This window comes from Anabrus simplex, chromosome 1 (assembly GCF_040414725.1).
Source record: "Anabrus simplex isolate iqAnaSimp1 chromosome 1, ASM4041472v1, whole genome shotgun sequence".
NCBI lineage: Eukaryota > Metazoa > Arthropoda > Insecta > Orthoptera > Tettigoniidae > Anabrus > Anabrus simplex.
The window spans coordinates 54,985,043-55,010,219 of NC_090265.1; the positions used below are offsets into that span (position 1 = coordinate 54,985,043).

Below are 25,177 nucleotides of genomic sequence, written 5' to 3' on the forward strand. Positions count from 1 at the left end.
CTTGTTCGTTCCAGAGGAGGTTCCGAACTTGATGGTAAAACTGAGCTGATTTTTTAATGCGGTTGTTAATCTCATGCTGTATTCTGTTATCACTTGAAATGATGCACCCAAGATATTTATATTGGTCTACTGTTTCCAGCTGTGTACCTTCCAGCATTATTTTTCCTTTCTTCTTCTGCCTGTTGACAGACATAGTAACAGTTTTTTGATTTATTTATTGTTAATCCGTGTGCTTTCAAATGTTCATTCCAGGTGTTCAGCCTCTCATAGACTTCCTTCTCTGTATTTCCCCAAATTACTACATCATCTGCAAATGCAAATGCGTTGATGTCCATATTGTTCTTCTGCTTAATTTCTTTCATGACTTCATCCATGACAGTGATAAAAAGTAAGGGTGAAAGGGTACTGCCTTGTTGCACTCCTTTAGTGGTTTGGAACCAATCAGAATTACCGTTTCTTATCTGTACGCAACTGCAGCAGTCTTCATCAAGCATTTTAACTTTCTGGATAAGACCTTTGGGTACATTTTTCTTTCTTAAGCATTCCCATATAGTCTTCCTTGGAACACTGTCAAATGCTTTTTCGAGATCCAAAAACACTAGTGTTAAGTCTTTGCCCTTCTCCCAATGCTTTTCTAACAGTATTCTAAGTGCAAATATGAGATCGGTAGTTGATCGGTGTTCTCTGAATCCATATTGTTCTTCTTGTAGTTGTGGTTCTATTATTTTCCTTAGCCTTTTTTCAAGTATTTTCTCAAATATTTTCAAACCATGAGACAATAAAGTGATCCCTCTATAATTGCTACATTTCTTCCGGCTTCCTTTTTTGAAGAGAGGTATTATTCCCTTTTTCCAATCATCTAGGACTTTCCTATCCTTCCATATTGCATTAATTACTCTATGAAGCCACTGTATTCCTATTGCACCAGTTGCTTTGATCATATCTGCACTGACTTCATCAAATCCTGTTGATCTTTCTTTGGGCATACTATTAAGGGCAATCTCTACTTCCTTCCATGTTGGCGGGCTCTCTTGGTCAGCCTCATCATTGCAGCTTAAACTGACCTGCATGGTTACATCATTGGAGTCTTTCCCAGTACAGTTGTATAAATTATCAAAATAGGATTTCATGATCTTCCTTATTTCTGTCTCTTCCCTGACTATGTTACCATCTGGTTCCTCTATTGCTGTTATGTATTCATTGTCTCTTCTTATATTTTGTATTGTTCGGTAAAGTAATTTAGAATTAGCTTTGCTGTCTTGCTCTAGTTTATCTGTGAAATCAGTCCAAGCCTTCTGTTTTTCTTCGGCCACAATTTTCTTTACTCGTAGCTTCTGATCTCTGTATTTCTGCTGCAGTTCGTTTACTCTAGATTCATTCCTTTGACTTCCTTTTTGCATTTCTTTATCTCTGGCTTTCCTGGTTTCATTTTTCGCTTTCACTGCAATCTTCATCCGATCGTTCCACCAAGGAGTTTCTTTTGCCTTCATTTTGCTATTAGTTTTACCACAAACTTCTACTGCAGCTCCGACAATGCTTTCTTTGAATCTAGTCCACTCGATGTTGCCTTCTTGTAATGCATCTGATGGTAATTTATTGGTCACATTTTTTGTGTATTCAGCTTGTTTCTCTGCCTTCTTTAGCTCCCATGTCTTGATTTTTGGTTTCCTGTATTTCTGAGGTCTGTAAATTTTAATGTACTTTATTGTTGCGAGGAGAAGTCTGTGGTCACTGCCCAGGCTTTCACTTGGTATAACTCTGACATCACATATGGTCTTTCCTGCTTCATTGTCTGATATAAAATAATCTATCAGAGTTTTAGTATCTCCATTCCAACTGTATCTTGTTAGTTTATGACTTAGCTGCTTCTGAAACCAACTGTTGTTTATTCTCAAGCCATTCCTTACACATAGATCTAGAAGACTTTCTCCTTCTGGGTTCCTGTCTCCATAACCATGTGGACCTTTGTACATTTTCATATCCAAGCCTGACTGATCCAACTTGAGCATTTAGATCTCCAATTACTATGATATTTTCCTCTCTTTCTATAGCTTCTTCTAAATCAGTTCGGAATTGTTCTTTTTCCTCTTTGTTACAGCCAGTCTGTGCGGCATACACCTGGACTACTGTCAGCACACTCTTGTTAAGAGAGATGTTCAACTTAATAATTCTTTCATTAACATATATTACCTCACTGATGACATCAATGTCCTCTCTTAATATAAAACCTACACCATTTTTGGCTTCTGTTTTGTTTCCATTCCAATGCAGACGACATACGTTGGATATTTTTTCTTTTCTCAGAATCCTTTAGTCTTTTCTACATTGAAGTGTGAATTCAGTTACATTCCTTTTCTTGTTTTCACAGGAAGAATAATTCAGTTTATTCTACTAACATATCATTAATTTCATCTCATTAACTTCTCTGATGGGGTTGACATCAGGCAGGGCATCCGGTCATAAAAACTGACTACGAAATTTAATTTCACTTCTTACCCGACCCCGCAGAGAAACGGGACAAGGGTTGGACATACACGTTTTATTTTTATAGGACCAACAGTCTGCTGTGGTCAGTTGGCATCAGTATTAACTTTTTTTGTAGAGAGATTAATTAAACATTATTTTGTAAGTAGTTTTTGGACAATATTTAATTCCTTTTGAAACCTATTTTCAAGTTTTTATGTCATATTTTGGTGTGTCTTTTAGAATTTTAAAGTAATAAACTTCATGGTTGGGTTCCATATTGAGTTAAGACTTAACTTGAAAATGAGTACAAAATTTTATTGTTCCATTTTCTCAATACTTTAAATTATTTAACGTTTATCAAAATATTACAATATAAAAGGTACTAGTTTCGGTCCGTTTCTTTGGACCATCATCAGCCTAGCCAAAATTACAAGCAAAAGACATAATTTAAAAATGAAGTGAGTTTCTGGAAGGTTCTAAAAGCGAGATCCACAATGGCGCAGAGGGAATTGTCTAATATGACCAGTATAGGCTTGACGAATTGAGAAAGCTGGACTCGTTCTATGTAGCATGAACGATTGCTGTTTTTTAAAGGTAGTCTCCATTCATTCGGAACCCAATGAACCTGAAGAACAAAATTGGAATTAACTCAAAAGATCTAATGGAGGAAAAACAAGGGGAGGGAGGGGGTGAAATAATGAGTATTCGCGTTGCACTTTTTGTAGAACAAGCTGCTGGAATGAGTGCAACGGACAGAGTGAGCGTCACACGGAATAGAACGGCAAAAGAGGAGAGCGGAAGGGTGACGTAAGTGTGGAAGGAGACGGGAGGTGGGGGAAAGGGGGAATGGTTCAGGGCAGGTTAGGAGAGAGGGAAGTTAATGGTATTAGTGGTGGGGGGGGACCCTTAATTGATTTCAAGAAAGGGTTATGAACAGCTGATTTATTTTTCCTATGATAGGAAATAAAATGATCAAATAAAATATTGGGTTTCTCGGTAATTTCATTAGGATTGTAGTTGGCATTAAAATATTGATCCAAATGTATGTAAAAACTCTCAATTATGTTGACTAGAGGTCCCTTTTTAGCTATTTCGAGTATGTCAATGTCTGTTTCGATGTTCGTAAAACTATGGTTATAATCGACCATATGTTGGCTGATGGCTGAAAATTTGTTGTATTTGACTATGTTGAAATGCTCAGAATATCTAATATTAAAGCTCCTACCGGTCTGCCCTATGTAGGAAATATTTGAACATGTGTTACATCTAATTCTGTAGACACCTGATTTTGAGTACCTGTTCATTTTATTAATGTGTGAGGTGTTATGTAGGATGTGCATGTTGTTGTTGCTGGTTTTGAAGGCTATTTTCATGCCTTTCTTCTTTAAAACATTAGTAATCATGTGAATTCCATTGACATAGGTAAAAGTGGAGATAGGCTCGTGTTTGGATAGTTCTTTTTTAAGCGTGGTCTTAGGTCAGAATTTGTGTTTACTAATGATATTTTCTATGAATTGATTATTAAAGCCATTGAATCTAGCAATATGACGGTTAGTATTCAATTCTGTATGGAAATCTCTTTTATTCATGGGTACGTTGAATGCTCTGTGTATAAGACTATTGTAGGTTGCTTTTTTGTGGGGGAAGGGGTGAAATGAATCTTGTCGGATTGTAACGACAGAATGGGTGGATTTTCTGTATATCTTGTAGGTTAAAGATTCCTGTTGTCTAGTGATGGTAAGATCCAAAAAATTGATTTTTTGATCTACTTCTGATTCCAAAGTGAACTTAATGTGAGGATCGATGTTATTTAATGTTAGAAGTGTGGTATTAGCATCTTGCAGGTTCTCGTTAATAATTACAAGGAGATCATCGACGTATCTAGCCCAAAAAAAAGGATGTTATCAAATTTATTGTTGATTTTTGTGTTCTCAAGAAAATCTAAATAGATTTCTGCGAGAATCCCGGTAGCCGGTGAACCCATTGCTAGACCGTTTTGTTGGTATTGAGTATTAAGAAGGTGGAACAATAAAATTTTGTACTCATTTTTAAGTTAAGTCTTAACTCAATACGGAACCCAACCATGAAGTTTATTACTTTAAATGATGAAGCTAACCAAGCTAAAAGAAAAGCCTTCCAATATCTAGGCATTAAATTAAAAATAGCCAAATTAGGCAAAGACATAGATTTTCTCAACAAGTGCATTCAGTTTGATTTAACACCAAATTTCTTAAGACACAACAAAAAGAAACATCGTATTTCGTTACAAACCTCTAAAACTCAAACCAAGACTAACAAAATCTCGTTGAAAGATAGAATCAAGTTTTTGTATAAGAAAAAATCATTCCTCAACCATAAATTAAACGAGTCTCACCTTGCGGTAACTGAAATGTTATCTAAAGTACATAGGACAATCTTTTTCCAATCAGTTGAAGATAAATTATTTTTAGACCTATCTAGAAAACAACATACTTTGGATAATAAATTGGAGAAATTAAAGATATCTAAATCGCAGGACCATAGAATCAAACGTAATAATAGACCAGCAAATGACTGTAACCAATTCCATTCACCCGTAATCAATCTATCCAATACTCCCCTAAATACAAATGAAGAAATAATTTTAGCCAAGGGACCCAAACATAACTGGCCCGATTTGAACACAACCAACTCAATCATCACAATGATAACTGAATCGGAACTGGCCATTTCCAAAACACCTTCAGATACACAAGATGAACTAAGATACGAAATTAAAAAGAAGCTTAATAACATCCTCTCTTGTAAGAACTCGCCAAATTATTCCAATTCTAACAACAAGAACACACAAACTGATATGAAACTCCTACATGCCCTAAAAAAGAAAATTAAAGGCAACGACCTAATTGTAACCAAGGCTGACATAGGTAACACGACGGTCATCATAGATAAAAAAGATTATATCAGCAAAACATCCGATTTCTTTAAAGATAGTGCTTTCTCCATAGTTAAGGACCTCACACAAAAAATCCAGAAACTCCTAAAACAAACCTTAAAAAATTCTTCTTTTCTGCTCACTGAACAAGAAAAAAGCCAGCTTATTAGTATGAAACCCGGACTTCCTACGGCTAGAGCTGTTCCTAAAATTCATAAAGCTGGTGTGCCCAATCATCATTTTTAGACAGCCACCTGTATAAAACTATGCAATTTATCCAAAAGTTTCTAAGTAAAAATGACCTTTTTTCATCTAAGAAGTCTGTGAGAAACTCCTTCAAATTAATAGACAAACTTAGTAACTTTAACATGCGACCAGACTTCATTCACTTCATTCCTTTGACATTGTTAATATGTATCCCAGTATACCAATTTCTAAACTAATTCCCATCATCAAAAATAATCTACAAAAAAAAAAAAACGGTCACCTAAGTAAACTGGAAATCGAAGATTTTATTACATTGCACAAATTGGTAGGTAACTTTATGTTTAATGGTACTATTTACCAACAAAACGGTCTAGCAGTGGGTTCACCGCCTTCCGGGATTCTCGCAGAAATCTATTTAGACTTTCTTGAGAACACAAAAATCAACAATAAATTTGATAACATCCTTTTTTTGGGCTAGATACGTCGACGATCTCCTTGTAATTATTAACGAGAACCTGCAAGATGCTATTACCACACTTCTAACATTAAATTACATCGATCCTCACATTAAGTTCACTTTGGAGTCAGAAGTAGATCAAAAAATCAATTTTTTGTTTCTCACCATCACTAGACAACAGGAATCTTTAACCTACAAGATATACAGAAAATCCACCCATTCGGCCGTCACAATCCGACAAGATTCATTTCATCCCTTCCCCCACAAAAAAGCAACCTACAATAGTCTTATACATAGAGCATTCAACGTACCCATGAATAAAAGAGATTTCCATACAGAATTGAATACTAACCGTCATATTGCTAGATTCAATGGCTTTAATAATCAATTCATAGAAAATATCATTAGTAAACACAAATTCTGACCTAAGACCACACTTAAAAAAGAACCATCCAAACACGAGTCTTTCTCCACTTTTACCTATGTCAATGGAATTCACATGATTACTAATGTTTTAAAGAAGAAAGGCATGAAAATAGCCTTCAAAACCAGCAACAACAACATGCACATCCTACATAACACCTCACACATTAATAAAATAAACAGGTACTCAAAATCAGGTGTCTACAGAATTAGATGTAACACATGTTCAAATATTTCCTACATAGGGCAGACCGGTAGGAGCTTTAATATTAGATATTCTGAGCATTTCAACACAGTCAAATACAACAAATTTTCAGCCATCGGCCAACATATGGTCGATTATAACCATAGTTTTATGAACATCGAAACAGACATGGACATACTCGAAATAGCTAAAAAGGGACCTTTACTCAACATAATTGAGAGTTTTTACATACATTTGGATCAATATTTTAATGCCAACTACAATCCTAATGAAATTACCGAGAAACCCAATATTTTATTTGATCATTTTATTTCCTATCATAGGAAAAATAAATCGGCTGTTCGTAACCCTTTCTTGAAATCAATTAAGGGTCCCCCACCACCACAAATACCATTTAACTTCCCTCTCTCCTAAACCGCCCTGAACCATTCCCCTTCCTCCCCCCCCCCTCCTGTCTCCTTCCACACTTACGTCACCCTTCCCCTCCGCTTCTCCCCCTCCTCTTTTGCTGTTCTATTCCACGTGATGCTCACTTTGTCCGTTGCACTCATTCCAGCAGCTTGTTCTGCAAAAAGCGCAAGGTGAGTACTCGTTATTTCACCCCCTCCCTCCCCTTGTTTTTCCTCTATTAGATCTCTTGAGTTAATTCCAATTTTGTTCTTCAGGTTCATTGGGTTCCGACTGAATTGAGACTACCTTTAAAAAACAGCAATCGTTCATGCTACATAGAACGAGTCCAGCTTTCTCAATTCGTCAAGCCTATACTGGTCATATTGGACAATTCCCTCTGCGCCATTGTGGATCTCGCTTTTAGAACCTTCCAGAAACATAAGAACTTACATAGGATTTCACTCAAATTTAAGTGTGCAACACAGGTTCAACCGTCAACCTAAGACTTTGTCATCAAGTGATTTTAAACGACATCACAATGTTTTTATTCTTCATCTCTTAATTTTAACATATTCTGGTAATATTTATTGTAACACATGTACAAGGTTTTTACTTTTGTATGTCATTTCATCACCATCCCCTTGTTCATCCACATCACTTCATTTTTAGATTGTCTTTTGCTTGTAATTTTGGCTAGGCTGATGATGGTCCAAAAAAACAGACCGAAACTAGTACCTGTTGTTGTTATTATATTGTAATGTTTTGATAAACGTTAAATGATTTAAAGTATTGAGAAGGTGGAACAATAAAATTTTGTACTCATTTTTAAGTTGTCTCTTTTAGAACATAGTTGCTTGCATATTCCAGAGTTTTTGGATAATGGAAGTTCAAGCACACGCATACACGCACATACAAAACACCCACCCACCACACACAAATTTCTATTCAACCATAAATGGCCTCACTTACTAATTGCTGTCTATTTAGAAATCTATTTACACATAGCAGGAAGTCCTGGCTCGTTGGAATTACCTTCACTTCTCCAAGTCCAGTCACCCTATACAGCAGCTGTGTACAGATAGCTAAGTTTTAACACAGGCTACTGGCTACACAACACACAATGACTGTTCCTTGGTTCAACTCCAGTGATTTACACAGTCACATGCAGTGAACCACTAAACAGCAACAGTTCAACAGTGTTAAACAGCAGGGCAGTACTCTTCACAAAACGACCATTAATACTGTTCCAGTTGCACTCACGATAGCTGCTTCCATTGCTGACTCACGGCAATGCTCAATCCACACACACAGTACTCGAAGCCTTCTGTCCCATACACAGTCTTCTGTCCAGCCACTCACTCGACACTCCGACATAACGACAACCACTCCTTGTTCAGACTCCGGTGGGGGGACACTAGCAACAGTAAATACTGCTGTCATCGTCAGTCCAGCCACTGAACCCCAACACAGTGTTTCACACTGACTCTAACACTGACTTACTGTCTGCAGCTAGCCTCCTTTTTATAGTTCGGATGATGTGTAACGGAATATTTACAATGTGGCTATAGGTGGAACATTCTCGTTGCATCTCCCAGAAACTCGCAGGTAAACCAGCTGATGAGAGCAGTACACGGAAAGGCAGCCCCAACCTCCAGGATGGCCTGGAGATCCCTGATCGTCTGACTCGCTAGCCCCTTTCAGGAAATACCAAAAGGGACTACCACAGGGTTGCACATAATACTTGCATTATGAATACATTTTTACATTGTTTTACCTGTCTTCAATTCAGTAATATTATTCAGAGCAATTCCATTTTTAATGTAAAAATATAATTTGTCTTTGTAAAACATATTAATCTGTAATTTAAGATTTAATTTCTCCTTAATATTTTTCATAGAAGGAGAGAATGTACATAATGCTGAACTGTTTTCCACTTTCTATTATGAAATTAACAAACAACTGGAAAATGATTTTCCTTGTCTTTGTGAATACTTAGAAAGGACTTGGTCTAGAAATATGTGGTTCTTCTGGAATTTTTGCTTATTGTTCTTTGATATGGCCATCGTAACCAAAATGACATTGTTAGTAGTAATATAATCATATGGCCTCAGTATCTTGTGCAGGCATTTTGATTTGACACCATTTTGGGCACCTGCATGTCAAGTTTAGATGCTCTGTATAACTCTACCAAATGGTAGGAAAATTTGGACTCTTATGGACAATGTTTTACTGTATTTTAATTAATTTTGTCCACTAAACACTGTTTACTGCCTGGCCTGGTTACCCTGTCATGGTAGCAGATTGTAACATACAGCAAGTGAATCCATGCAGAGTGTTGCGCATCAGTCAATAAACCCAACATCCATAAGGTGCTCACTGGCTTCAGGCATAGGTGGCCCCCAGGGAGGGTGAAGGTCCCTCGGTGGAGAAAATGCCTGTGAAACTCATCTTAGTGGAGGACAGCAGCTCCACCAGAACTAGCGTGTGGCCAAAGAGGACCTCGTGTGCCACAAGGGCCCAGGACCACGCAGTAACACATGGAGCGGAAGCAGCGGAACGGATGTCGTGCTGCGATGCAGAAGGCAGTGGAAAACCACTGCTGTATATTTTCCAGGATAATCATCATGGATGCCAATTTTAGCCATGGCCCCATGTACGGGCACTCCTTAAATGAGGCACGGGTGCTAAGGATCTGGTTAGCCAGGAAGATACGTACTTGAAATGCCTAGTTTGTTCTAAGGCAGAAAAATCCATAATACAATTAAGGCGATGAAACGTCTCAATATCAGTGTGATGGAAATCTGTGAAATTAGATGGCCAGACACTGGACAGCACACAATGTTGGAGCACTACACGGGTAATGATGATGAGCATCAGGAATGGAGTCAAAGTGATCCTGAACAAAGCAGCCTCGAGCACTGTGCTTGGTATGTTTGCCTTCTTGGATAGAGTGCTGTTGATGAAGATACATGGCACATCAACAGCGGACAGCCTGACGAATTCAAAGAATTTTATGATGTAGTGAGGAAAGCCCTCCTACACTCCGAGAAGTGAGATGACCATCATCATGGGAGATTTCAACACTAAAGTCAGCAGAGGAAAGGTAGTCATTAGGGAGTATGGCCTTGGGGGAAGAAACAAGTGAGGTGGGGGGGGGGGGGGGAGGGGAATTGTCTTGTTTAATTTTGTTGTGAAGAGGATTTTGCTGTCATGAACATGTGATCCAAACTGTTACCTAGGTGACTTTTCATGTGGAAGTCCCCTGCAGTCACCACCTAGTCAGAAACCAAATTGATTTCATTTTGATCAACAAGAGGTTAGAAACAGCGTGACTTCTGTCAAAACTCACACGGGAGGACATATTCCATCTAATCACTAGCCTGTAGTTGCCAGATATGTATGAAACTGAAGAAGCTTGTTAAGGAATTCCGATTTTGCTCTAGATGCCCTAAAGGACAGTATGGGAAGAAGTATGTTGATGGACCAGAGAAGATCATTGAAGAGTGAAAGACAGAAGAAAGTATGACAAGTTGGATATATATTTTATTTTTTTTAAGCAGTAAGAGCTGCCAAGGAGATGTAGATGAATGCGAAATGCAAAGATATCAAGGAGTTTCAGGACAAACAGGATCGTTTCAATGTTCACTGAAATCGGGGAAGCTACGGGCAAGTTCAAACAGAAGCCTTCTTCATTCCTCCTCGATAATGGTAGAAAGGTGGCGATAGAAAATGAAGAAAAAGTAATCCTCTATAAGGCAGTGGAGTGCACTGAACCCCATCTACCCCAGCACTACTGGGGAAAAGAATTTTGTATGTGCATTTTCTTATTATTCCTTGGAATGCTATTTATCAAGTTTTAAAAAAAACTGCAGACAGCTCAGTCAAGCAGAGTGCAACTGTCTCGAAAATCCACTCGCTCTGCAGCAGTTCAGTATTCTCCAGGGACCTGGATTTCTTTGCCAGCGTGAAAGAGAGCTACCCAGCGAAATTTAAGACACTGTGGTAAAGCATGCACTTGAAGCCTCCCTGTCCTTGGTGGGGGGGACTGTGGGCCACCCTAGAGATGCACTGTGTCTTACGATGGCACACCAGCTAGCTTGGGTAAGGTATACTAGTTGTAGTAGTTACCACTCGAAGTGTTCAGCGCCATGCATCAGAGGCTACAAGAAAAATATCAGTATGTTAATGGTTTAGCCACTTGCACATCGTCTTGCTAATACAATTAAGCTATTTTATGAAATCAGTTGTAAGGACACACTTTATTTCTGAATTTTGGCATATAGTTTTTCGGTTTATTCATTGATGGGACATATAGAGGATTTTTTTTTATACGCTTAGGGAAATATTTAGGTTACCCAGCATGAACACAGAGCCAAGCGCGAAGTACAAGAATTTTGTATTTTGTTGCTGTGCACCCATGGGTTTACCTGTAATGGTGGCAGGGACTGTGAATATTTTTAGTGTTGTTCTTGTGTTATAGGTGAAGTTTTCGTGAGTTCTGTGGCATTCTTCATGAATATAACAGTGTTATTCGTCATGAGGAATACTTTTTCATGTCTGTAGCCGCAGTAACTACAATGTAGGTCCTACACTCAGTAAGCGAGTGAACCTGTAAAATATTGTCTAACTTTTGCTCACTGAGTTTTAAGTTTTAAAAACGTCACAGTACATTTCTGTGAAAACCATGACTCTACGACTACCTTGCATCAACGGATAAAACCGAAAGTACATTGTTTAAAATCTGCTGTAGCTTATTTTATGATGCTGCCATGAATACCAGTTTGAAAATGGTAATGTGGTGGGGCTGTGTGTCTGCCTTTTTTTTTTTTTGCTGGGGTAACAAACGTGTTCACCACACGCCACTGAAGAACTATTCCATGATGAATGAGACAAACCTGACATGAATGGACCATTAGAGCATCCTACACTTATAAGTGAAGTGAAAAAGGCATTTGAAAGAGGTAAAAGTGGAAGGGCAATGGTTCCTGTGGATCCCTGCAGAAATACTGAAGGAGATGGGTGAAGTGGGCATCAAGTGAAGCTTCCAGATTATAACTAAATTCTAAAGGTGACTGTGGTGGTGATTTTTTTTTTTTTTTTAAGAGGAAGTACAATGTAGCAACTATCCTCTGTTAACACTAATAAGAGGCAAAAATGGAAGGGATCAAACACTTCAAAAAATGAAGTTATCAGCCAAAGAAAGAAAAGGGCCACATAGGATGTGAAAAAGAAAGACTCTGCAGGTCTCGAATGCTCTAATAATGTCAGGGTCTGAAAAGATCAAGAGTTGACCAAGGGAGGCCGGGTAGGATAGATGAAAGTGAGGAACCTGGCACAAGTAAGTAGAAACAATGCCATGACTCAACTAAGGGCCCTGTGGTCGCCAGCCCACGCCCCTGAGGTCCCTTTTAGTTACCTCTTATGACAGGCAGGGGATACCGTGGATGTTATTTTACTGCCCCCACCCACAGGGTGGTAAATATTAAAGAGACCAAGTTTATGGAGATAAGCTGCCCAGAAAGAGCAGGTGTACCAATGGCAGGATTTGAAGAACATAGAGCATGCTAGAAAAGGTGTATTGTTCCTATAATTTTTTGAATCTGTGTGAATGAAATGTCATAAAATTGGAAGAAGGTGATTGTTTCTAGGACAAAAATAGTGAAGCGCTAAACAGAATTGATAAAGGAGAACTGCTGAAAAATATAGCTGTAGAATATGGTGTTGAGACTTCAGTATTGTCTGACTAGAAAAAGAAACAAAAATAATTGGAGTTTGTTTCAAATGACTGTTTACAGAACAAAAGGCATTTACACACTATTTCACTAAATAAAAATGAGTATGATATTGAAGTGCTTAAACAGCATTTTTCTTTTCCTTATTTGTGTCCTTATAAAAGTTTATATAGATTTGTAGCTTGTATGAATTAATCAGTTTATTTCCAGATTACCGGACTTTCGTTAATGCAGTTCATCTCCGGTCCCATCTAGTGCAGATAAACAATGTTCTTGTATAATAGTTTTGAAATGAATTGTGAGAAAATTGTTGAACTGTTTGGTTTTACAATGTTATGTATGTTTCTCATGTTTTTGTTCATTTGTACCCAGTTGGATCAGGTGAAAGCAGACCAAGTTTGGAGCCATCTGAAGCTGTCACTGCAGCTGTGAGATTTACTTTCACAATGGACAGTCTGATCATAGAACTTTTTACAGGTGGCACAAAGAAGGTGAGTAATGATATACTACAATTGGCTAGCTCTGAGAGAATGAGAAAAATGACGGGCATGTGAAGAGAAAGAAGGGGGGCTAGTTTCGGTTAACAGACAGGGTCAGTGTTTTTCCCTCACTATGAGCAATATGTAATTGAGATATTAATATCATCCTTCATCAGTACTATGTAAGTGCTCAGGCCAGTGTTTAACTAAATTATGTTTGAACATGGTTTAACTTTCTGTTTTTTTTTAAGAACCTATGAGGAAAGTCTCCTGTTAGCATTGATAGAGCACATTTATTACAGTTCCTATAACAGTGGTTAGCACACACCTCACATTGTTGTTTCAGCAAAGTGTTTATTAGCATTACAGTACAATCTCACAAGGAAACATCACAAAAGTGTCACGTTTGTTTCCAATTCAGACCAAGACCATTTGATGGAAAATATTGATATGTGTACCCATAATTTTGAAGACAGAGATTCACAGGTTTAGGGCTCATAGTGGAACTGTTATTGCAAGTTACTAAATTAAGTTTTGTTTCTTATACATTGGATAAAATAAATTTATGTAATTTGAAAATTAGTGTGTTTTGTATAAGAACATTCTTTGCAATCGAAGCTCAAAGTGGAAATATTAGTTCACACAACATGGCCAGATGGCATGCAGGAGTATATGTAGTGGAAAAATAAAACGTTTGATACATACATAGTTGAACCTTGAGCGATTGTTTCCAGAACTATTGTTTTCTTGGATCCATCATTCATGATTTTCAGTCCCAAGAACATGTACAATACAATCTGGGTTAAAAACTCTATTTCACTTTTTTCGATGTATTGTTTTACCCGGATGTATCATTCACCAGTTTCGGTCTCAACAAACTCTAAATCCCCAATGGATTGTCATGTCGATACACACACTCGCCTGTTCCATTTCACTCCCATACTATTTGACATAATTTCGAGACTTGCTGCGACATTGCCCGAGCCGTGCCATGTTGAATAACTAATCGCTGAATCATCCAAACCACGTCATGCTGCACAGCTGACCACTGTGACATCATCTGAGCTGCACCATGTTGCATGACTAACCACTGTGACATCATCCAAACCCCTCCATTACTTTTATCAGAGTTTTGAGCAGCAGTATTCAAGACAAGCGAGGTCAGGAATGTAGCATACATTTGTACAGTACAGTATTTCACTTTGCTTGTGCATTTGTTGTGTTTAGTTGTTATCGAATTGCCAGATCTTGTGGATTTTTTTGCATAATTAAAAGTGACGTGATGTTTTAAGAAAATCAGAACCTAGAAAGAAAGACATTTTAAGTGATGTATCCCAATCAGCACTTTGCTGAGTAGTGGAGGAGAGCTTTATAATCACAATCAAACTTCGGTACTCCCTCGCTTTCCTGAAAAGTGTGTTTGCTATTCCGCTTCACTGTGATGTATGCTTACTATGTAAGCTGCCCGTATTTATGACAGGCCAGTCCGGTCGTTCTGGGCTAACCTCAACGGGTGCCCAGCTGAACACCCCAGGTCTAGACCCTAGATACCAGTAATTTACCATGTTTTGATTATCACAAAGAAACTATTCTATGAACAGTATAAGAAAGCTTAGCAGAAGGATTAAGTTTCAATTCAGAAATAAGTAACAAAGGAGACTAGGTCGAAACCTAACATGAAACAGGTGCGCAGAAAGCGACAGCTCCCAGATATAGAGTTTGCTGTGAAACAAGGTCAAAACAAGTAACAAGTAACAAGAGGAAAGGGGAGAATGAATTAAAGAGTGAAAGGAAAATTTTAACAGCATATACAGTATATTCTCAGTTATCAACATTAACAACAATAGAATTTATATCATTCAACTTACAAGGTCTAATCTGATTAAAATAAGAATAGAATTGTGTGACCAGATTTAGCAAGACCTCGTAGACTTGTTCAAAAACTAGAGATCATCTTATAGTTCATGATTCAAAGAATCCCAACCATTAAAGGCTTATATATCAATAGATAACAATGAATCACAAGATTCATTAATATAAATTCAAGAAGGGAGCATTTACTCATAATGCAAAAATTTTTAATTATAGACACTATACAAAAATCATTACATATCATTGAAAGAAAACTAGTGTAGATATACTACTTGACCAGTTACAAAAACGTAAATTTACATGCCTGAGGGCATCGGAAGAATCTTGTCTAAGTGTAATAACTTTACTACAGCAGTGGGCATTGTGAAGAAAATGTTGAAGTGGAAGGCAGCAAGAAGATGGTTAGGATAAAAGTTAAGAAGGAAATTGTCAAGAAGTAAGAACAAGGTGTGCATGTGCCTGATATTGCAACATTTTACGCAAAGTCTGCATCAACTATTTGGACAATATTAAAGAAGAACTAAAATGTCCAGATGCAGCAAAAGGAGTCGTGTTGCTTATCGTTGTGCAATGGGGAATCTATAGGCATATCTTGAAAGACAGTTAAGACTCATTGGCTAAATGATTGCAAAGAAATTGGAAATTTCTTGAACATCTCCCTTGGTAAGTTATTCCAATCCCTAACTCCCCTTTTTATAAACACATATTTGCCCAAATTTATCTTGAATTCCAACTTCGCACTGATAAGTCTCTAATAAGTCCCTCAAAACGCATTACTCACACTTGCTAAATAATTTACAGACCAAATGGAGATCGCATCCTTAAAAGTGAGCAGTAGGAGTTCATATACGCCAGAACTCCCAGTGTATTTTAATCAATGATACCTTGTTTAAAATTATTTTGAATTCCCAGTGCTCTGATGAGCCACTGCAAATTTTACACACAATGCACTCGACACTACTCTTCTGTTTTACATTGACTGGTTACAGTCTTAAACCCAGTTGCCCCGTCTCCTAAGTTTTTTTTCAAGACTGTATGATTCATCATTTCCTGGTTTTATTTTGTCACATGATAGTCATCATCAGCATCATCATCAGTTTTCCACTCCAGTTGCCCGGGTGTGGTTTATGAGCACTCTCCACTTCTGTCTGTCCATGTACCACTCTTCTCTCAAGACGACATCCCAGCTGATTCCTCTTGTTCCTATGTCCTCTTTCACATGATAGTATAATGTAATAATATAAGGAGCGGAAAAATCTTACACTGGTATTATGCACCTGTATTGTTCCAAAACTAATATTTGTATTATTAAAGAATGATTTAAAAAATAAAAAATGGTGACTTGAACAAGGCCCGAACTTGCAACCTTTGAATCATTAAGCAAGTGCTTTACCATTGTTCCACATGAAGCAGATCTCAAATGACTCCCTCTTAAACACTATAGTACAACTTAGTTCACAGTGCTTCTACTGGGCATTTACAAGAGCATGCATAATTTTATTTCATTACAGATAGTATAGCATAACAATTAATAATATAAGAAGCTAACACTAATATTAGGTAGCGATCTTATTTCAAACCTAATCTATTGTTTATATTGCTAAAGAACAATAACTTCACAGTGCTGCTGCTGTGGATCTACACGTGCATGCATCATGTAACTGCATCTGAAGTGAAACTTAAAGTATTTTTACTGTTCAGGTGTGGGTGCCGCCGCCGCCCCCCCCCCCCCCCCCCCTTCTTTCTCTTTCTCACTCTCTCTCTCTGACAGCTGTACATATTACCTACAGTTTCAAGGGGTTCTTATGTTGCATGTATTCTGTGTTACTATTCAAATGACCGAGCTCGACAGCTGCAGTCGCGTAAGTGCGGCCAGTGTCCAGTATTCGGGAGATAGTAGGTTCGAACCCCACTGTCGGCAGCCCTGAAAATGGTTTTCCGTGGTTTTCCATTTTCACACCAGGCAAATGCTGGGGCTGTACCTTAATTAAGGCCACGGCCGCTTCCTTCCCACTCCTAGCCCTTTCCTGTCCCATCGTCGCCGTAAGACCTATCTGTGTCGGTGTGACGTAAAACAACTAGCAAAAAAAAAACTATTCAAATGAGTTTTTATATTTCATATTTTTCAAATATTTTACTGTACAGTAATGTGGTTAAATGTAAGAGAGGACCACAAGTCATAACTCCACTTTTAAAGACAAAGAAGTAAAAAAAAAATTAAAAAAAATAAAAAAGTATTATAAAATAAAGTATTCAAGCTCGCCACGTGGTGGCCATGAATGTTTAGACTTTGATTCTGTACAATCTGACACCAAAGTTTGCTTGTTGTCCTGTTGGTGGAAAACATTTTTGCTATCATAATGTTGTAATTTGCAAACAAATTTTCATTTTTTATTTCTCTATTCCACCTATTCAATACAATTGATATTGTGTTGTTAGAAATTCATATTACTACAACACTACATTAAAAGGGACATGTTTCACTCAGTTTCAAACATCCTCAGCCTTTGTAACGTATCTCGAGGTTAAGACCTGTCATTGTTAATTTGCTTATAACTAATTTGTACTTAATTATGATTCTAAAAACTAAGTGGTAAAATATGTGAACATAGCCATTTGTAAACACAATGGACAGTTTAACAATTTAAAATGACAGTGCTAAAATTGGGATATACATTGATTCTAATAACATTGACGTCCAAAAGACAGTAATATCTTCACAATAATGAGATTTGGCTAAAATTCTCAAGTTCTTTGTTTTTTAAAAACAACTGTTAGTTGACTTGAAATTTGAGTCGTAAGTTCTGTTTAAAACTCAATAGTGTCTAAAGCTTAGTCTTAAATGCGTGTCAGAGGTTGGAAATATTCTGCATCATGTAGGCCTATTGGTTTGTGGCATGCTTCTGTAATTTATTAGTTGTAAATGGTAAAATGCAACTTATTGGTAGTTTCCTCGAACTGGTCTTGATTTATAATACCAATATAAATGGTCCATTATTGGACATTATAAATTTTCCTGCTAACTCATTCTTGGTTGCCAGCGTTTCGCCCTCGTGTGCTAGGCTGGGCTCATCAGTTGGTACCTAGCACACCTACCAATACGCTGGCTAGTGCATACCGTGGAGGCCACTGCATAGGCTAACTGGAGCCACTGGCAGTGCCAATGCACTAAGAGACTTTGTCTCATCAGCAAAAATTGATGCCTGCTTGGCCATCAGATGATATAGATGTTGATTCCCATAGGGAATCTGAAATATTTGTCCTGAATGAGTAAATTTATAATACCAATATAAATGGTCCATTATTGGACATTATAAATTTTCCTGCTAACTCATTCTTGGTTGCCAGCGTTTCGCCCTCGTGTGCTAGGGTGGGCTCATCAGTTGGTACCTAGCACACCTACCAATACGCTGGCTAGTGCATACCGTGCCTAGCACACGAGGGCGAAACGCTGGCAACCAAGAATGAGTTAGCAGGAAAATTTATAATGTCCAATAATGGACCATTTATATTGGTATTATAAATTTACTCATTCAGGACAAATATTTCAGATTCCCTATGGGAATCAACATCTATATCATTTGCTGGTCTTGATTTGACGAGCAGATTTTACATTGGAAGCAGTTCGTTTTTATGAGAGCTTGGTCACTTAGTTTTTAGAATCATAATTAAGTACAAATTAGTTATAAGCAAATTAACAATGACAGGTCTTAACCTTGAGATAAGTTACAAAGGCTGAGGATGCTCAAAACCAAGCGAAACATGTCCCTTTTAATGTAGTGTTGTAGTAATATGAATTTCTAACAACACAAAATCAATTGTATTGAATAGGTGGAATAGAAAAATAAAAAATAAAAATGTGTATGCAAATTATAGCAAACTAGCTGATGTACCCGTGATTCGCTACGGGATTCTCAGGGAGACTGACTTGGTGGTTTTCCTAATTGAATTCAACATACGTCATTACAAAAACGTCAGTAGGAATGTAGCGATTGAAAGCAATGTTATCCTATAAAATACTCGATCAAATGAAAAACCGCACACTTTCTCACTTTCAACGAACAGTACTACGGTGCTGATCTAACAGTCCAAAGTTCCAGAGCTGGAATAACCAGGTCGCAGACTGCCGTGAACACTCCTCTGTCCTTATTCCGTTAAATATGCACACTACTCATTCCAATCAGTGCCTCAGAGTAGGGATTGAATAACTCGAATGCTATGATGAACCAGTGTGTTACGTACCAGTAATATCAGAAAATGTATGAACCAGAGGAATGGCATGCTAAAGAAGAAAGTTATCTAACTCCCCAGCTACTTCCCGCCAATATACAGGCAGGCTGGTACACGCGGTACGACCAGGCGAGTTGGCCGTGTGGTTAGAGGCATGCAGCTGTGAGCTTGCATCCGGGAGATAGTGGATTTGAACCCCACTGCTGGCATCCCCGAAGATGGTATTTCGGGGTTTCCCATTTTCACACCAGTCACACCAGGCTGTACCTTAATTAAAGCCTAGGCCGCTTCCTTCAAACACCTATTCCTTTCCTATCCCATCGTCATAAGACCTACCTGTGTCGGTGCGACGTAAAGCAAATTTAAAAAATCTCGGTACGCTGCAGTAATCCTAACTATCGGGGATGAGTGGAAACAGAAGACCAAAAGCACATCACAACAAACAATGGTCAATGTAATGTTATTGTTGATAAAGTGTATGAGCTTTTTACATTGCAGGCCTTCACATTAGTTTTCTTTCGACTCTGTGATATTAGGGTGTCTTACAAAATTATTTATATCGTAGACTGCAGTTCTTTATTCTCAGACTTTACATACCTATTTTCACTAAATTCTGTTTACCCATCTTCTCGTGACTCGGCGCTGATATGGACTTAGTAACAAAAATCCAAATTCATGAATATCTCTGTAATAATATGCGGTACGGTAACAATGTATAAGACTCAAGTGATCGGAAATTTAATAACTTCTACTAACTTACGACATAACTAAAGTTATGTTATTTATGTAGTATTTATCGATACGACCACTAATAACGTAAATAACTTATTTGAGAATTACATTTCAGGCCTTCCTCTAAACTACCATTTCACTCAGCGTGAATAAAATAATTTATAGCCCAGATTGTAGTGGTTCACACCCGACTTTACATTCCGATTTTCATTAAATTTTCTTCAGCCGTTTTCTCGTTATGCATGTACGTACATACATACATACATACATACAGACAGACAGACAGACAGACAGACAGACAGACAGACAGAAATTACGGAAAAGTAAAAAATGCATTTCTTTGTTACTGTGGACATGACTGATACAGAAATACCATTCTTTTCAAAAACTCTTATTTTATATATATAGATTACATTTCAGGCCTTCCCCTAAACAACCATTTCACTCAGTATGAATGAAATTATTGATAACCTAGATTATAGCGACTTATTCCCCAACTTTGCATACCAATTTTCGTGAAGATACGACCACTAATATAATAAATATTTGAGAATAAAATTTTAGGCCTTCCCCTAAAGTACGATTTTTTCAGCGTGAATACAATTATGTATGGCCTATATTGTAGCGACTTATTTCCCATCTTTGTCTACTGATTTCCATTAAGATACGACCACTAATAATATAAATACTTGAAAATTAAATTTTAGGCATTCCCGTAAACTGCCATTTCACTCAGCGTGAATACAATTATTTATGGCCTAGATTATATCGACCTATTACCCCGACTTTGCATACCGATTTTCATTAAGACACGGCCACTAATAACATAAATATTTGAGAATTAAATTTCAGGCCTTCCCCTAAACTACCATTTCACTCAGCGTGAATAAAATAATTTAGAGCCTAGATTGTAGTGGTTCATCACCCGACTTTACATTTTCATTAAATTTTCTTCAGCCGTTTTCTCGTGATGCGTGTACAGGCGGGCAGGCAGGCGGGCGGGCAGGCAGGCAGGCATTACGGAAAAGTAAAAAATGCATTTCCTTGTTACTGTGGACATGATTGATACAGAAATACCATTCTTTTCAAATTCTGAGCAATGTACAAACAAAACTCTTGTTTTATATATATATAGATTTCAATATGGGTCTAAACATAAGAATAGTTACAAGTAATTGGAGTGTACAGATCGGGAAAGGGTAGCACTGACGCGGATTCGGAATTATTTGATAGGATAGTCGGCTATGTGGGAAACGACATGGAAAGAAATGTGATTGTAGCGGGAGATCTGAATTTGCCAGATGTCAATTGGGAAGGAAATGCGAACGACAGGAAGCATGACCAACAAATGGCAAATAAGTTAATATGGGAAGGACAGCTGATTCAGAAAGTGATGGAACCAACCAGAGGGAAAAATATCCTGGATGTCGTGCTGATAAAACCAGATGAGCTCTATAGGGAAACTGAAGTAATAGATGGTATTAGTGATCATGAAGCTGTTTTTGTGGTAGTTAAAAATAAATGTGATAGAAAGGAAGGTCTTAAAAGTAGGACTGTTAGGCAGTACCATATGGCTGATAAAGCAGGCATGAGGCAGTTTCTATAAAGTAACTATGATCGGTGGAAAACGGTAAATAAAAGCTTTGGGAAATCATTCTTGCTGATTATATTAGACATGTTTGTGAAATTAATAACTGGTTCGATAGAAGGCAATTCGGTTTTAGGAAAGGTTATTCCACTGAAGCTCAACTTGTAGGATTCCAGCAAGATATAGCAGATATCTTGGATTCTGGAGGTCAAATGGACTGTATCGCGATTGACCTGTCTAAAGCATTTGATAGGGTGGATCATGGGAGACTACTGGCAAAAATGAGTGCAATTGGACTAGACAAAAGAGTGACTGAATGGGTTGCTATATTTCTAGAAAATAGATCTCAGAGAATTAGGGTAGGTGAAGCTTTATCTGACCCTGTAATAATTAAGAGGGGAATTCCTCAAGGCAGTATTATCGGACCTTTATGTTTTCTTATATATATAAATGGTATGAGTAAAGGAGTGGAATCGGAGGTAAGGCTTTTTGCGGATGATGTTATTCTCTATAGAGTGATAAGTTACAAGATTGTGAGCAACTGCAGCGTGACCTCGAAAATGTTGTGAGATGGACAGCAGGCAATGGTATGATGATAAACGGGGTTAAAAGTCAGGTTGTGAGTTTCACAAATAGGAAAAGTCCTCTCAGTTTTAATTACTGCGTTGATGGGGTGAAAGTTCCTTTTGGGGATCATTGTAAGTATCTAGGTGTTAATATAAGGAAAGATCTTCATTGGGGTAATCACATAAATGGGATTGTAAATAAAGGGTACAGATCTCTGCACATGGTTATGAGGGTGTTGAGGGGTTGTAGTAAGGATGTAAAGGAGAGGGCATATAAGTCTCAGGTAAGACCCCAACTAGAGTATGGTTCCAGTGTATGGGACCCTCACCAGGATTACCTAATTCAAGAACTGGAAAAAATCCAAAGAAAAGCAGCTCGATTTGTTCTGGGTGATTTCCGACAAAAGAGTAGCGTTACAAAAATGTTGCAATGTTTGGGTTGGGAAGAATTGAGAGAAAGAAGAGCTGCTCGACTAAGTGGTATGTTCCGAGCTGTCAGCGGAGAGGTGGCGTGGAATGACATTAGTAGACGAATAAGTTTGAATGGCGTTTATAAAAGTAGGAAAGATCACAATATGAAGATAAAGTTGGAATTCAAGAGGACAAACTGGGGCAAATATTCATTTATAGGAAGGGGAGTTAGGGATTGGAATAACTTACCAAGGGAGACGTTCAATAAATTTCCAATTTCTTTGAAATCATTTAGGAAAAGGCTAGGAAAGCAACAGATAGGGAATCTGCCACCTGGGCGACTGCCCTAAATGCAGATCAGTATTGATTGATTGATTGATTGATTGATTGATTGATTGATTGATTGATTGATTGATTGATGTTGGCCGGTAGGGGAGGAGGGGTGGTGGTATGTAATTCCTAATCACTAGGTGATTGTGCGCCAAAAGCCTGTGTTCAGTTTCAAACCTCTCTGCGGTGTTCATATAGAGTGAGAACATATGATGCTGTTGATCGTTATTTGTCCATCAGATGATATTAAAGCTTTGAGCAGACCTCTGATTGGAATTCAACTGGAATAGGCTATGCTCAGACACCAGGTGTCACCCTTTTCCTACCTCATTATTAATAATAATCGCAATCATCATCATTATGCTTTACACAACACACAACATGCAATCATCACATTGGAAAATGCACTGGAAGTGGCCAAGTTTGGGTCAAAAATTATATTAACTGTCTTCAATGTATGTTTCTGATTTGAGTATATGTATTTCACATTGGATGCAGAAACACATACTCGCATAATGTTCTTCACCTCTGAGGTAAGGAGTAACTAGCTCTTTGACTAAAGATGATGTGCTAATAAATGAAGATAGCAAACTGCCAATTCCTTGCAATTGCTTGATTGAAAAATCCTAAAGAGCTTGAAGACTGACACTACATTTATTTCTTACAAAAAAAGGAGGAAAATTGTTTAGTTTAACACTTCATGACCAAGTTTTGCTGAATTCATTGAACTGTCCATTTTGTCTTTCTGCTTGATGGTGCTGCTGTGTTATACGGTGCAGTTATAGAGCAATCATGAATATTGAATAATGTTCCACAGTACTAGATTTGGAATTATAGTCTACCTTGGTGTATGTCGATTATTAAATTTTGCAACACGTCATGATCTTATTATGGTTTTGATATTTTTTACAGCTAGAGGAAACATCATCACCTGCTCACCTTTCTCAAAATGGCTTGGCACGGTTCACAATGCACGTATTATCTCTTAAAGGACATTTGTATTCTGATGGATCTTTAAGTACATCTTTACTACTGGTGGATTGTCTATTGGATGACACACGTGCTGGTCGAGAGAACATGCTGACAAGACTGATGGAACGTACTAAGGCGGACACGTCAGACACTTCAGAAATAGCATCCACTATTTTTGATCCTACTTCAGTAGATCAGCAATTCCGAAGCATGGTTGATGTCACATTTCAGCTGAAAGGATCTGATATGTTTGGTATGTATTCGAGAATATTTAAGGCTCTTGCAGAACTTCAAAGCCTTAATAGCTCTCTAGTCACACATCTTTGCTAAATCAGATATTCCAGATCATGAGTTCAACTTGGCTGTTATGACATGCACATTTAGAGAAGTATTTTATTTAGATTGATGCTTTTGCAGTCCACATTAATAGACTGTAAATTTTGTCGTGTCAAGAAAACAAGGAGAAACATTTCGCAGAGACTTTTTTCTGCATCTTCAGAAGCAAATTCTCTGCAAAATATAAAGAATTTCTCTTTGTTTTGTTTATACAGTAAAAGCTCAAAAGCTATACTAACATGTCCACAAATATTTTATTATTCGTCATCAGGCCACGCAACGCCAGCATTTGGTCCGTGTAAGTCACATCCTCTTCATCATGATCTTCCATGGTTACAAGCATATGTACAGTTATCGTTTGTTATAACACCTTCCTTTGTTCAGAGCACTTATTCGAGCAATGAATCAATTACCACTGATCTTCATTTAGGGTTGTCACCGAGGTTGCATATTCATGATCAATTGTTTACCTAGTCTTTTCTATTTACCCTTTGACCACAAATCTGCATTTAGAGCTATCACCCAAGTGGGAGATTCCCTATTAGTTATTTACCTATACTTTTCTTATCAATTTCAAAGAAGTTGGAAATTTATTGAACATCTTCCTTGCTAAATTATTCCATTCCCTAATTCCTCTTCCTATAAATGAAAAATTTGCTGCAACTTTTCTTCTTGAATTAAAAATTCATACTACGATCTTTCCTATATTTAAAAAGAACTCCACTAAAGCTTATTCATTTACTAACGTCATCCCACGCCATCTCTCCACTGACTGCTCAGAACATACCGCTTAGTCGAGCAGCTTGTTTCCTTATTTGCAAGTCTTCCCAGCCCAGAGATTCACATTTTCATAACACTAGTTGTTTA

The 25,177-nt window shown here is 37.7% G+C and overlaps 1 protein-coding gene across 1 annotated transcript in view; it reads left to right on the forward strand.

Annotated features, from left to right (window-relative positions):
* The window catches only part of LOC136884060 (intermembrane lipid transfer protein Vps13), an 816,621-nt gene that overhangs the window by 359,380 nt on the left and 432,064 nt on the right, over positions 1-25,177 (forward strand). Inside the window, exons 25-26 of the mRNA XM_067156088.2 lie at positions 13,167-13,285; positions 23,915-24,227. Coding sequence (XP_067012189.2) covers positions 13,167-13,285; positions 23,915-24,227 — 432 coding nt within the window. The remainder of the gene's footprint in view (positions 1-13,166; positions 13,286-23,914; positions 24,228-25,177) is intronic.